Below are 13,803 nucleotides of genomic sequence, written 5' to 3'. Positions count from 1 at the left end.
TTGAAAGAGGTAATGCGCTTTTCAATATCATTATAGGTAAAATATGTTAATTTTAATTTCGTTTTTAGTTTAAATTTGCTTTCCATTTTTCACATATGCTTTGTACTATACATATGTATAGTATTTGCACTACAATTTTTTAGTTAGTTAAAAATTCAGAATTTCTCAATGTGTGTAAAAGCGAAGATATGTATATAGATATAGATATTTACTATTATTTTCATATTGGGTTTCATCATTCAAATTAATTCATTTAATAATTATGTGTTAACGAAGCTCTGCTAAAGGAAAAAAATTAACAAAAAAAATCTAAAGTTAATTTCACAATTTCCCAGATCTTACACATTATTTTTTGAATATCTCACAAACTCTTAAAGCTACAAAACTCCAAAAATCCAAAAATAAAAAAAAAAATGTAAAAAAACTATTGCAAGATTTAAAATAAAAAAATATTAATTTTATTAAATAAAAGTTGTTTAACATAACTTTATTTTTTTGTAAATTTTTATTGTGGCGTGTTAATTAATATTTATTTCAATAGTCTTATTGAGCTTTGTACCACGATTTGTTTGTTACGAAAAATGGAAAAAAAAAACAATAAAACTTAAGCTGAGCGGTCGATCCCTGCTGAAGTCTAGAAAAAAGAAGTCTGATGTAACACATAAAAAACACACAAAATATGGTAACTTTATTTAGTTTGCAAAAAAAATATTGCGAAATCTAAATAAAAAAAAATATTTAAATATCATTTCATTTTATTAAATAGAAAATGTTTAACATAACTTTATTTAGTTGGCAAAAAGAAATTTAAGTTCCAACAAAAAAAGGTTTTACTTTTACCGTTTCTTTTATTCGAAATTCCTTTTTTTTTACTTTTCCATTTTTTTGTATATATATTTCTTTATAGCCCTAAATAACACCTTTAAAACGAAACTAGAACCATTTTTTTGTTTGAGGTTTCGAGATAGTCAAAAAAAATTTGCGAAATCCCGGAAGTTATGATATGTATCTAGAATTTTGCATAACTTTGGAAAACAACTATTTTTTTTTTTTAAACTTTGGCAGAACTTTGTTATATGATAAAGGAATTGCTTTGATCAGAATTCATCCACATCAAAAATGTTCGGTTGAACATTGGTCGATTTCACATGGATTAACCGAATATTTTGTGTATCATTCAACTGCATACAATTTTTGAGTTGCCGCAATCTAAAGGCTCAAGGACTTCGTATTATTTTAATCGAATAGAAATTCGCCGAGAATAGCTCAAATATTTTCAGTTCACCATCACAACGCGGTAACTAACTACAAACATTGTCATTTTAATCCACATAATATTAAGGTTAGTTTTCATTGGCTGCGTTTCTTTATACATTCCGGATAATCCCATTTCACAGCCGGAATAAACAGAATGCCTTTGAAATATACGTTAACATATCATCAGGAACGTTCTAAAGAATAAGTAAACAAAAAAGTTTATTCCAAACGTTCAGAATGAATAAAGAAATGCAGCCATTATGTCAATTTCAATGGCATTTGTCGCCAAAACAGTAAGTGAAAACAATTATCAAATGGGACTAAAAAACGGTCTATCGATTGATTTATCATTGGTAAATGTATGGATAGAGGAGAAAATTTTGTCAAAATATGACGACACATTATTCGGTAAAATATGACATAACCCGTCATCGATTCGCCACTTCTCTGCTCGCAATTTTAAAACCAGCCTTTACATATCCGTTACGAAAAAAATCAATTTCCATTAGTAAAAGAACCGAATAGGGCATATTTTGTAGAAATTTAACGTACTAGTAAATATTTCGCGAGTGGGCTGGCTGAAAAAATCTTGGCAAGGATACTTTTTTTTCATTTTGCACTCATTTGTTCAATGAACAAATTACATATCGTCGCTACCATGATAAAAACATTACAAGGTAAATTCATTCTCTCATTTCGTCGGCCATAATTTTTTTTCTGACGTTTGCCAACATTTTAAAATCATATAAAATTGAAAATAAAAAAATTAAATTGTTCACAATTGTTGTTGTTTGAGATTGAAAATGAGAATGTGTGTGTGAGTTTGAGTTTTGATCATGATTCAATAATGAAAGGTTTTGTAAGAAAAACTTTCTCTCGCTCTAATTTTATCAATGACACTCCCACCCTACTCCTAAAAACAAAAACAGTGATATTTCTTTTCCAAATTTCTTTGCAAGTTTTAAGAACATTTTTAAATTGTTAGTAGTGAAATTTTTACTTTTTAAATTTGAAGAAATGTTTGTTCTGCATTCGCTGGCGCCAACAAGACAAAATGGGTGAGAATCGTTGGACTACAGAAATTCAATGTTAAGAGACGAAATTCCCTTAAATGCCGAAATGTATTTGTCGATATTCGTGGAGACCTCTTGATTCTGCCAAGTCGCTGTAAAGTAAAGCGTTCAATGAGCCAACGAAGGTATTTAGGTATTGTACTCCACGACACAGTCCTGGTGTCTCCGAATGAGATTTTGACGCAATATAACATTGCCAAACCGCATCCATAGGCCCAATCGTCACACGACAGCTCGGTTTAGTCAATGGCGCGATGTAATTGCACACTTAAAAGGTGTACGCACGAGGCGAATGTTGGCTGGCGACCAACTTTATTGCAAGCGATTAGCTGAAAGTAGAATGCAAAGTTGAACAATACAAACGCCTTTTTATGGCGAATATTTTAATATTTTTTTATATTTTGATATTTTTAGTCATTCAAATTTTTTTTCGTGCAACCCGGCGGGAGTTGAACGCAAAAGTTGCCTGAAAAATCGCCTCGTGCGAAAGCCCCATTACGCCACTTCTCATTTGACGATGTAGATCACGTTCCCTATCTCAGTCGTTCAGTAGCTGCGTGCTCTGAGTTCGTCCGGCACCAATCGCCAACTGCGGCTGTGCAAGCCAGTGTTGAATATTTTCCCCAGAACATAAAAAGTGCGACATCAAAGAATTCGAAACAATCGAGCCATAACCGCGAAAGAAACGTAAGCTCCAAATTTTTTTATTTGCCGTTTTTTTGTTTAATAAATATTGCATATTTTCCGCAAACAAATAGCTTCTTCATGTCCATCAACTGGCAAACAAATACAACAAAAAAAAAAGCTGAAAGTGGACCATCCATTCTCGAGTTATGCGCCATCTGACGTACGCAAGTTTGGTATAAACATAGAAATATTTATTTTTAATAACAATAGGGGGTTATATTCGATGTAAATAAGCTTGTTTAAATTAAATAATTAAATCAAATTCGTTTTTGTTTTAAAATACCACCATTCACTATTATCCCCACGTTTTTATAGAATTTAGCTCCCATTTTAGGAAGTGTGATTGAATTCTTCCCCTTTTTCTTCTGCTTCTAAAAACCATCCCTGTGGGTGGGAGTGCCAAATTTTAGAAAAAAGCTACTTACAAAACCTTTAATAATTGAATCATGGTTTTGATTTTAAAATTATATTGTTGGCAAACGTCAGACTGCCTCTCAATGGTTTTACCTTGTTATGTTTTTATCATGGTAGCGACCATGATAAAAACATAGCAAGGTATAACCGTTCTCTCAATTTGTCGGCCATGATTTTTTTTTTTAAAGTTTGCCAACATTTTAAAATCATATAAAAGTGAAAACAAAAAATTTAAATTGTTCGAAATTGTTGTTGCTTGAGATTGAAAATGAAAATGTGTGTGTTAGTTTGTGAGTAACCCAGTGGGAATTAGGAGCACGTAATAATACCTTATTAGCAACTTACTCTTCACCTGGCAGTCATTACCATTTCCCTGCCGAACGTCCCTTACTTTTACAAAGGCATGACCGCCTTATGTAAGTAGGAATTTAGAATGTACATTTGGTATCAGACATACTTCTGAGCCGCTTTACAAAGTAAGTTACGTGTAATGCAGAGCAGTCGCTCGGAGTAGTTCGGTGCTTGAAAATAACTTCGGCTGCACGTTATTTTGCAACTGACAACGTAATGTGTCTTCGGAGGTGTTCATTTTGCCCTTTACTAGTAGATGACATTGGCCATGATGACAATTTTGGTACTAAAAACTGAAAGAAAACATGGCTTACCTCGCAAGGTGCTTACCTATTTTCCCAGTGGGAAATTTAAAAATTAAATTGTTTGGAAACGTCAAAAATTTTAAAAGTGACTCTCAGCGGTTCTACCTTACTATATTTTTATCATGGTCGCTACCATGTCAAACTATCGAATGTGCAAAATTGCTTTTTCATTTACGATCACTTGCGCATGCGTTTAGAATGATGAATGAAAAGCAGAGGTTACTGGTTTAGCAACGTGTCGAATCCCACACTTTTTCCTAGTGACAACAACATTTTTTACAACAGTTTCTGTGCTCTCCTGAAAAGTACCGATTTTTTACATTCGATAGTTTGACATGGTAGCGACGATATATACCAATCGAAAGCATAAAGCCTATAGAATGCGTTAAGGGCGCGGGACAAACATTTCAATCCCGATCCCGCCATTCCCGAAACGAAATTTTTAAGTTCCGAACACGCCCATCCCGACATTTTTCAGAATTGTACCGCGGGTCCCGTGGGGCCCGAAATCTATCACTAGGATTAATTCACATGTATGTATTTCAAATTAGTTTTAAATAATAAAAAAATCTGGTATTTTCCGGTTATTTTATTTTTTGCCTTGCTTCTCGTTTTCGTGTAAATAAAAAATAAAAAAGTTATTTCATAAAAGTGATTTTTCTTGCGGGTTTTATCGGGGGTGTCGGGAAAAGATTTTAATCGCGGCCCGCCCGCTAAATTTTTTAAAGACCTTCCCGATACCGGCCATTTTGAAATCACTACCGCGAGTCCCACGGGGCCCGATATCCCGCACCCATCATAGTTCGTACTTGCCAACCCGATATATAGGCCAGGAAAAAAAGAAAACCGAACGTTTTCACATGCTATAGGCTTAATACTTTCGATTGGTATGTAATTTGTTATTTTAAACTAATGAGTGCAAAATAAAAAAAATTTATAATTGAGGAGGATTTCTTCAGCTAGCCCACTCGCGAAATAATACGTTAAATTTCATACAAAAAAGATTTCATCCATTAAACAGATGGGTGAAGGTCGCGCCCTATTCGGATCTTAGACTATATATCTCTGAGTTCTGTTAAAACTACTTTATTGAAGACTATCTAAATTTAAACAGTAGCAGCCTTTTTTTTTGTTCTAAAAGGATTTTGAAAATAAGGCATTTCTATATTATATGAATTTATGTATGTACGTGAATTTTTGAAGGAGAGGAAGATTTAATTAATTCATATTATGTATATGTATTACCTTTCACCTTCAAACTAAAATTCCATTTAGAATCTTTATAACTTCCTTAATGAATTAATGACTAGCTCATACATTTCTATGTATGTATGTATGTACATTAGACTGCATCACAAAAAAGTTGCGGTTTCGGACAAATATTAAGATTTACGTGAGCTGGACTGATTTGAAAATACCTCCAAAAATGGAGTTTTTATGAATAAAAATATTTTCTTAAAAAACTTTTTTAAAAAGCCCCTCACAAAAATTTTTTAAGCTTAAACCGTTTTGTCATTTGAAGGGATTTTTCTCAAAAAATATCTTTAAGAAACTATTTTTATTAATAAAAAACTCCATTTTTCAAATCGGTCCAGCTCACGTAAATCTTAATATTTTTCCGAAATATTTTGGTGGACTTCTTAAAATATAGATTTTATAATTCCACTCAAAACACAGTACGGATTTTTTTTTTGTATGGAGAGTGATGCAGTCTAATGTATATGTATACAAATTTATACCTAATAAATTATCAGCTCATTAAACCTTTATTACTGCACTCTGTGCACATTTAAGTTGGCACAAACTAAGTACATGTTAACAGCTTTTTTTACGCGAACGTCTTTTAAATGTAACTAACTACTGTGATATATTTTTACGCTGCTTATCGAAATTACCTACTTTTATAAAACAATATCATTTGTGTATGCCCATAGGCCAACCAATCATTGTTTTCCGACCCGATGTTGCATTGTCACATGAAAACGATGAAACTTACAAGGGTAGTTTGCAGAACTTTGATGAACTGAAAATTTGGGTGCAAGAAAAATGTGTACCCTTAGTGCGTGAGATTACATTTGAAAACGCCGAGGAATTGACGGAAGAAGGTTTACCATTTTTTGATACTTTTCCACAAACCAGACGATACCGATGCGATCAAGGACTTTAAGGCTATCATTGAAACTCAGTTGTTGGATGAGAAACGTATGAAAGAGAGAAACAAAAAACAATGAAATATTCAAATTTACCAATTCATTTTGCAGAGAATATCAACTTCCTAACTGCGGACGGTCAACGCTTTGCACATCCGTTACATCATTTGGGTAAATCAGACGACGACTTGCCATTGATTGCTATCGATTCATTCCGTCACATGTATTTGTTCCCCAAATTCGAAGATATGTATCAGCCTGGCAAGCTGAAACAATTTTTACAAGATTTGTACAGTGGAAAATTGCACAGGTTTGTTGCAAAAAGTCTAGCAATAAGAATTCTTATTTCAAAATATTATATCTCTTGGACGTTTTTTCTAAAATTATTTTTCTTCACCTTTTCTTCACATGGCTAAACAGAGAGTTCCACTATGGTCCCGATACATCCGGTAATGAGGTGCAAACCGAATTAGTATCAGGCAAAGGCACTTCACCGCCGGAATCGAGCTTTAAGAAATTGGGACCTTCGAAGAATCGTTACACGCTACTACATAAGGATGAGCTGTAAGGCTGTATTAGGCTTTAGGTTAAATACATACACAAGTATACACCCAGATACATCTACACATAAATATGTGCTGGTTGCACTTAAACTTGCACAGACAGACACCTGCTAAATAACACCAATCAAAACAAACAATCAATCAATCTCATATGCTAAAATACAACAAAATTTAGAAATATGCAAGTTTTTTAATACATACATAGTTATGCTGCGTTTTTTTTTTTGCTTTATACGTGCATATGTTTGTCTGTACACTCGTCGATTGTCCAGAATATTGTTTTTCTTTTCTTTTCAAAATGGGTGCATATTTTGTTTATTCTTTTTATTCTTTGCTAAAAACTACACGAAATGTTATTGTGATTATAGGTTTTTTTTTGTTTTACGATATAAAGAAAGTTTATTTAAACTATTGAAAAAAATAGCACATAATATTTTTTGATGTATGTATGTTTTGCTAAATACAGTAATAATTTTCCTTATAGTATGTACATATATGGTAGCGTTAAGCTGGCTTTCAGTTGTACATTTTTCATTACAATCCCTTTCAGTGTAAATCACACAGTTGTAAAAATAACTATATTTACTTTGGATAAGTTTTTTTAAAGTTAGAAAATGGAATGTATTTTTATTTAATTAATTGCGCCGAATACTATGTTCCACATAAAGTAGAGTGCGCTGATTTTTTTCCTAATATTACTGATGAAATAAAAATATACTAAGGTAATTGAAAATGAAATTTTCTTGCAAAGACTGTAGAGCAAGTCAACAAAAAATCCATCGTGTACTTCCGACGAAATTTACAACTTGGAAGCCTTTAGGATATTCAAAGAAAAGGATTTGTGAAGCAGAATATTTTTGCATCGGTTAAATGTCGGGAGTATATACTTTATGCAGTGCCTTTGGGACATCGAAGAATCTTTAGTTTTGAAAAATGTTTCCAACTTATTTTTCCATACATTTTCGTTTTCCTTACTATGCAATATATACCACACTATTACTTCTCGATAAAGACATACAAAGATGGAGCAAAACTTTGTCAATTTAAAATGCGTGCTACAAAAAAAAAACACTAGTAAATCCAATTTAGACCAATAATAAATACTTAAAGCAACCAGCTATATAGAAGACACATATATCTTAAATACATAAAAACTTATTTGAAACGCTTACGAGACTTATTAAAACGCCATTAATATAAGTATAAATCAAATTTTTCGTAAAAGTTACATTTTTGTATAATTTTAGTTGCAATTTTTTGAAAACGTTTCTGCTCTGTAAATTTATTTTAGCAGTTAAAAAATAAAGTATTAATAAAACAACATATCTAACATATTTGTTCAAATATAGGCCAACAGAATAATAAAACCTGTCCTTAAAGTTGACATTTTTTCCGAAATTGAATATGTTACTTGTGAATCCAACTCTAAAAGGACTTAAAACTTATGAGCTATTTAAAAACGGCATCGTTGTTGCTGCAGTCATCGAAAATTCTAATTCGGCCTAAGCTGAAAATTGTAATCGTCGGTAAAAGTATCTGGCCAGATCTGTACCTGGCCAAGGGCTGTGACTCCAGCTGGCTTTCCCTTTGAGGAATTTGTATGCCCCTGGAACAACCTTCGTACTAGTTCTGAAAATGGGAGTCGAATAATTTGCGGGTTTTTCCTATAATGTTGTTGGAAGTCTGTCCCTGATGTATCGAGATGAAAAGCAATTACTACATACATACAAACATACATATACATATATATACCAACTACTTTTAGAGCAAAACCTTTTTCCTTTATGGAGGAGTTCATCCTTCACGATGACTCTGGACTATGCGCATGAGCCAAATCGGTAAGTATTTTTTTGCAATTACTTACATGGCCTAATTGTAAATTGCATTATAGGAAATCTCTGGTTAATTCGCTATTTAATTCTTTGGGTAAAAATATATTTGAAAGAATTGGCTATTTTATCATTGGACACAGTACTGATCTGAGGCCAATAAAGAAACTCTGTCACCAGGGACTTTCTCAGAGCTTGAACAAATAACTGAATACACTTGCTATAACAACACTTATTTGAGATTTTTTTATAGGAGCATATTTAACGGTAAACTAAAAATTTCACATAATTTCGGCTTCTAATTAAAGACGTAAAATATACATAGTCGCCACTGGAACATGTATATTTTTATCTTGATCACAATTGAATGAAATAAGTAGTTTATTAGAAATTTTTATTTATTTTATTTATATATTAACAGCTGTAACTTATAATTAAAATTAGAAATTTTATTATATTTAACTTACTTAAAACAAACAAAAGAAAACACTAAATAAACAAGAGTTACTAGAGTATGCATATATTTTACATGAGGAGTCGTGAATTTAGAAACCCATAAACGATGTTTACATATCCATTCGCCACAGCGCGTACACATCTCACCGTTATGGGTTTGCGGCGCTCTTTGCCCGCGCTACACGTTGTTTTCATGCCTACAAGAACATACGCTAATCCTTGCATTAGTACTATGCATAAATATGTATATAGCGTATAAAAATGTAAATTATTCCTTACCGTCTGTAGTCTACCTGCATATCGACGACTGCCTGTTGACGGCTGCTTGATGCCTGCGCCTCTAGTTTGTCCATGCACATGACCGTCTGTCGTGCACCACACCAACGAACTACGTACGAGTCTTTACATACATACATACATATATATACTATGTATGTAAGTGATATACAGTAGAGGTGATGTTTTTCTTTCTTTTTTTCGTAGTAGACAATTTGACGGTCTTTTTAATTATCGCGTTCGACACATCAATTTTTTATTACTGTGATTCAAGTCTACGCGTTCTTAAAAGTATGTTAGTTAACTTAACGTTTTTTCACGAACACTCGCCAATTGTCGTCGAAAGCCTCTAACTGCTACTATGAACTTAAGCTTAGAAATTCTCTGGCCACAGCTATCCTATTCGCATAAACAAAACATGTAGGTAATAAACTGAGGTAGGCGAAATTTTAAACTATGATAAACACATTTCTGCACGTACATATGTACATAGGTATGTATGAACCTAACAACTCCAGTAACCGCAGTATTGGCTATCAACACATCTAATTGCGTGTGAGTAATAAACATAAAAATTCCGACTAGGGCACTGTTTGGTAAAACGTTGAGTGCATGCAAGCTTATGGGAATCCCATTTTTAACGACGTTATCTTTCATTTCTTGCTAACAATGTGATTTGCTGTTGTGCTAGTTTTAAGGAAACAAACAAGTAGAAGCATCCATGAACGTGAAATCAAAATGATAGAGAAAGCATCTTCGACCACCAAGTAAGAGTACAGTGAGTAAGCTCAACGAAGCCACAAACTTCATACATATGTATGTACATGGTTAGGAATATCCGCTTAAGCATACCGATGTAGTTAAATAATGAAAAAATATAGTATTGATTATGTTGTTGTAACAGCGTGGGAACAATTATTTTAGTTACCAATTCATTTAGTAATAATTAAAGCAAGTTATTATAAATACAAATTCAATTTTATTGTTCTGTTTAAATGTGCTCGGATTTTAAGTCGGAAAACACTTTCGGAATGTACTTATGTTTTTATATACTTAAGTAAACAAACTTTGTACCATATTAAAATTGTGCTACCGATGAAAAAAATATGATATGTACATATATCAACCATATTTCAGTTTGTAAATGCATTCAATAAAGGTATGCATTTCAACTTCCCCATTTTTTTATGAATTTTCGTACACGCTGTTTTTATCATGATACATCTTATTAATAAGAGAACAGAAACCACGGTATTATTGGTAAATGAAATTTTCAATAAAAGCTAGTGTTTTTTTAAAGCAATAATAATAAACAGCTTCATTATACTAAGGTATCTATGTATATTAATTGGACGGTTAATATTCGAACACAATAATGCTGAAATGTATTGTATAAACTATCTAACGATTTTTGTGCTTAATTATTCGAGTTTCATGTTACGATTATTAGCTTTAATAACATGAAGGCTCCGAGAGGTGAGCTTTATATTAATCTTTACCAAGCTTTAATAGAGGCATGAAAGCATGCCCAATACCGATAACACAATCAAACCTCCAATTATTGTGCGGCTTGCCATTTGGGGCTGCGTTGACCCACTCTGCAAGAGATGAAAATTACAGATATTTCATTCAGTGTTTTTATTTTATATTAATTTCAATTCAATCAACTTACAATCACAAAATAATTACAGCGATCGCCGACGCAGCATTCATAACACCACCAATCCTCGTACCAAATATGTGTGCAATATTGCATGTAGCGTTTACGACGCTGCTGGCACTGTTGCTTCGTCAAACACCGCTTGGAAACATAGTATTGCTTCAGCGCACCTTGAGAGAAATACGGCTGACTGCCCCAACGTATCTCCGTACCGCAAGCATCCTCACCTGGTTCACATGTTTTTATTGTGTTCAGGCATTTCTCAGTATTACCAGTTTGGTTGGAACACACATAGCACTCCAATCCGCGCACGAAGTGTACTGAAATTAGGGCGTTAGCATAGAAAACAGTTTGGCATTTCAGCAACCGGTGGTGACCACATTTACCTTGTCCTATGTAATATATGGCTATTACTGTGAGAATCAGAAGCTTCCATGTTTCCATTACTACACTAAGGATAATAGATAATACCACCAGTTGCAGGATTAAAAATTAAGAAAACACAACCAACGCCTTTTCGGAACGAATGTCAGAACAGGGATAGATCACAAAACTTCCACTGGAATGCACTACGGAAGTCACTGGAATGCACTACCGGAAGTATAGGGTGATAAACACTGGTTTCACCCTGTTGCATTTGGTCCCAACCGATATTTGGTCCGGTCCCAGGTCCCATATAATAGTTGCGTTTTTTTTTACTAATTTCCAGTAAAATCCAGTAAAAGTTTTTACGAATTTTCATGTTTTGGCGTTTTCGTTTGTACGCAAAAACTTGCAAAGTAGGGGAAATTGAGAGAGCGAAAGTTGTAAGTTTTTACTGGATTTTACTGGATAAATTTTTACTTGTAAGAATTTGCCAGTACGAAAAACAGCTGATCGCATGTTGCTGGATGAAATTTAAACTAATAAGGAAACTGTTTGTGGCTTTTTATTGTGGAAATTCACAAAATAAACATATTTAAATATAAAATATATTGTGTTATTAGGAATATGCTGCGAATAAACAACCAATTTATCAGCTGTTCATGAAACTTGCAAATTATTACTGGAAAAGCGTTCACGTACTTTTTTGTAAATTTTTTCTTTGAGAGCGAATTCTTAGAAATAAAGTTACTGGAGAGTTGCTGGCAAGTTACTGGATAATTTGTAAAAAAAAACACAACTAATATCCCATTCCTTGTAACTGTAATTCCCATTTCCAATTAATTAATTAAACGAAAAAGCAAGCAAGCACCTTTTGCACATATTTTCATTACAATCGTTCTTTAAATCGTTTAAATCGTTCTTTGGTGATTCGTCTGAATCGTGAATCGTTCTTGAGAACACGTTCGAGATTTTTGTAAACAAAAGTGTGATTATATTACGTAATTACGTGAATTATATAGCTTTATAAAAATGAGCCGTGAGCGAAAATGCCGTGTAAAAAACTGCATTAACGAAAATAGCGAGAGGCGGCTTTTTTCGTTCCCCAAGGACGCAAGTGAGGTGGCCAAATGGAGGGAGAATCTGCGCATAAAGGATAATCCGCCGCACAACTCCTTTGTGTGTGTGGACATTTTGAGTTGTCCGACGTTAGTCGGATGTTTCTAAAACCAGGTGCTATCCCAACATTTGACAATTTGACATTTGAATTGACATTTGTGGCAACGGGTAGACAAAGAATATGGCGAAGAACAATGAGTTGACAGTTGTGAATTTGCTTTGCAGTGAGAAAACGTGTTTTCACGATTAACCAACTTCTGATCAAAGAATGACAAATGCAATTGACAGTTTTGTTCCAAACCACGCCTTTGAGCAGAGTTGCATTAAGCTAGTTTTCGGTACGATTGCCCCGCCAGCTAGAAATTCTTTTCTGCGTCACAGAGATGCTTTTGACTGACATCTAAGTTGACTATGTGATTTTGAATAGAAGACTCTACATTGGCATCGCATGCTTTACGGCGTTAATAAATTGATAAAAATTGCTCTACTCTCAGCTTTTTCCGCACACATATCGGCAAAACAACAACAAAAATGTATGAAACCAATTCAAACCAGCTGATTTTTGACCAATCAAATTGAGCCATTTTGTTTGCGACAACGTTTTCATTGTACGGTCTTGTTGTTGTTGTTTTAACAGCATACAAATGCCCCAAAGTGTTAACTTTTTTCTCTAAACCAGTTACAAATACAAGTCGCGTTCTTGTATTTTTGGTTAATGGGGTTACAGCGTCATCTATAGTTCGACACTGAACGTAACCACTCTTGAAATTTGGCAGCATTGGTGAAATGACAGTACGAAATGTCATGTATTGTGTATTGATTTTTATTCATAGCTTTCCTTTGTGATTCAATTAAATCGTGAAAAAATAATATATCGAAGCAATGGGCGCAGCATTCTTTCCGGTATTGTTCTTCACTGCCTTATGGGCATGTGTTGGCATTGGTGTTCCTATGATGACTCCGAAGGGCCCTCATCAAAGCCTCTTCCGTTGTATTATGATGCTAACTGCAGCGACTTGCTGGCTTTTCTGGCTATGTTGTTACATGGCACAAATGAATCCTTTGCTCGGACCAAAATTAAACCAAAATGCTATTTATATGATAGCAAAGGAGTGGGGAAATGAGCTAAAGGACGGCTAAAGTGATAGTTTAAAAGGTTTGCAGATAATGTAAGCTGAAGGACGGCTTGATCGGTGTGAGCTGCTCAACGCAATTGGTGGAGCGATAAAAACGTATATATGTTTAATGAAAATATGTAGTGAAACATTTTTATTTTAGTTTATAAACAATGCATTTTCAT

The 13,803-nt window shown here is 33.6% G+C and overlaps 3 protein-coding genes across 3 annotated transcripts; 2 read left to right on the top strand and 1 right to left on the bottom strand.

The window, feature by feature from the left end:
• Positions 1-5: 5 nt before the first annotated feature.
• On the top strand, positions 6-7,526 carry LOC118751920 (endoplasmic reticulum resident protein 44-like; the record flags this gene model as incomplete). Its single annotated transcript, XM_036486746.1, is given in 5 exon segments — positions 6-36; positions 6,022-6,200; positions 6,202-6,289; positions 6,349-6,547; positions 6,658-7,526. Coding segments are annotated over 5 exon segments (645 nt in total), but the record flags the coding sequence as incomplete, so codon positions are not given.
• Positions 7,527-10,320: 2,794 nt separating this feature from the next.
• LOC118751918 lies at positions 10,321-11,532 on the bottom strand. The gene is made up of 3 exons (XM_036486744.1): positions 11,408-11,532; positions 11,034-11,341; positions 10,321-10,959 (listed from the first exon to the last, which is right to left on the bottom strand). Exons 1-3 carry the CDS (start codon positions 11,463-11,465, stop codon positions 10,867-10,869), a joined length of 459 nt encoding a protein of 152 aa, XP_036342637.1. The 5' UTR covers positions 11,466-11,532; the 3' UTR covers positions 10,321-10,866.
• Positions 11,533-13,370: 1,838 nt separating this feature from the next.
• LOC118751921 (V-type proton ATPase subunit e) lies at positions 13,371-13,802 on the top strand. Its single transcript, XM_036486747.1, has one exon. It carries the CDS (start codon positions 13,386-13,388, stop codon positions 13,641-13,643), a length of 258 nt encoding a protein of 85 aa, XP_036342640.1. The 5' UTR covers positions 13,371-13,385; the 3' UTR covers positions 13,644-13,802.
• Position 13,803: the final 1 nt, after the last annotated feature.

The sequence above is a fragment of the Rhagoletis pomonella genome, unplaced genomic scaffold, assembly GCF_013731165.1.
Source record: "Rhagoletis pomonella isolate Grant_MI unplaced genomic scaffold, Rhpom_1.0 Rhpom_scaffold_01082, whole genome shotgun sequence".
Taxonomy (NCBI): domain Eukaryota; kingdom Metazoa; phylum Arthropoda; class Insecta; order Diptera; family Tephritidae; genus Rhagoletis; species Rhagoletis pomonella.
Note: the sequence above shows the minus strand (reverse complement) of the source record. Positions and strands in the feature narration are given on the sequence as shown.

Bases quoted from the DNA above. Each gene is read 5' to 3' on its own strand.
- LOC118751918 (XM_036486744.1), bottom strand. From the start codon at position 11,465: ATGGAAACATGGAAGCTTCTGATTCTCACAGTAATAGCCATATATTAC. The intron at 11,342-11,407 runs GTAAATGTGGTC...CCCTAATTTCAG, and splicing joins CATATATTACATAGGACAAG to TACACTTCGTGCGCGGATTG. The intron at 10,960-11,033 runs GTAAGTTGATTG...CATCTCTTGCAG, and splicing joins GCTGTAATTATTTTGTGATT to AGTGGGTCAACGCAGCCCCA.
- LOC118751921 (XM_036486747.1), top strand. From the start codon at position 13,386: ATGGGCGCAGCATTCTTTCCGGTATTGTTCTTCACTGCCTTATGGGCA.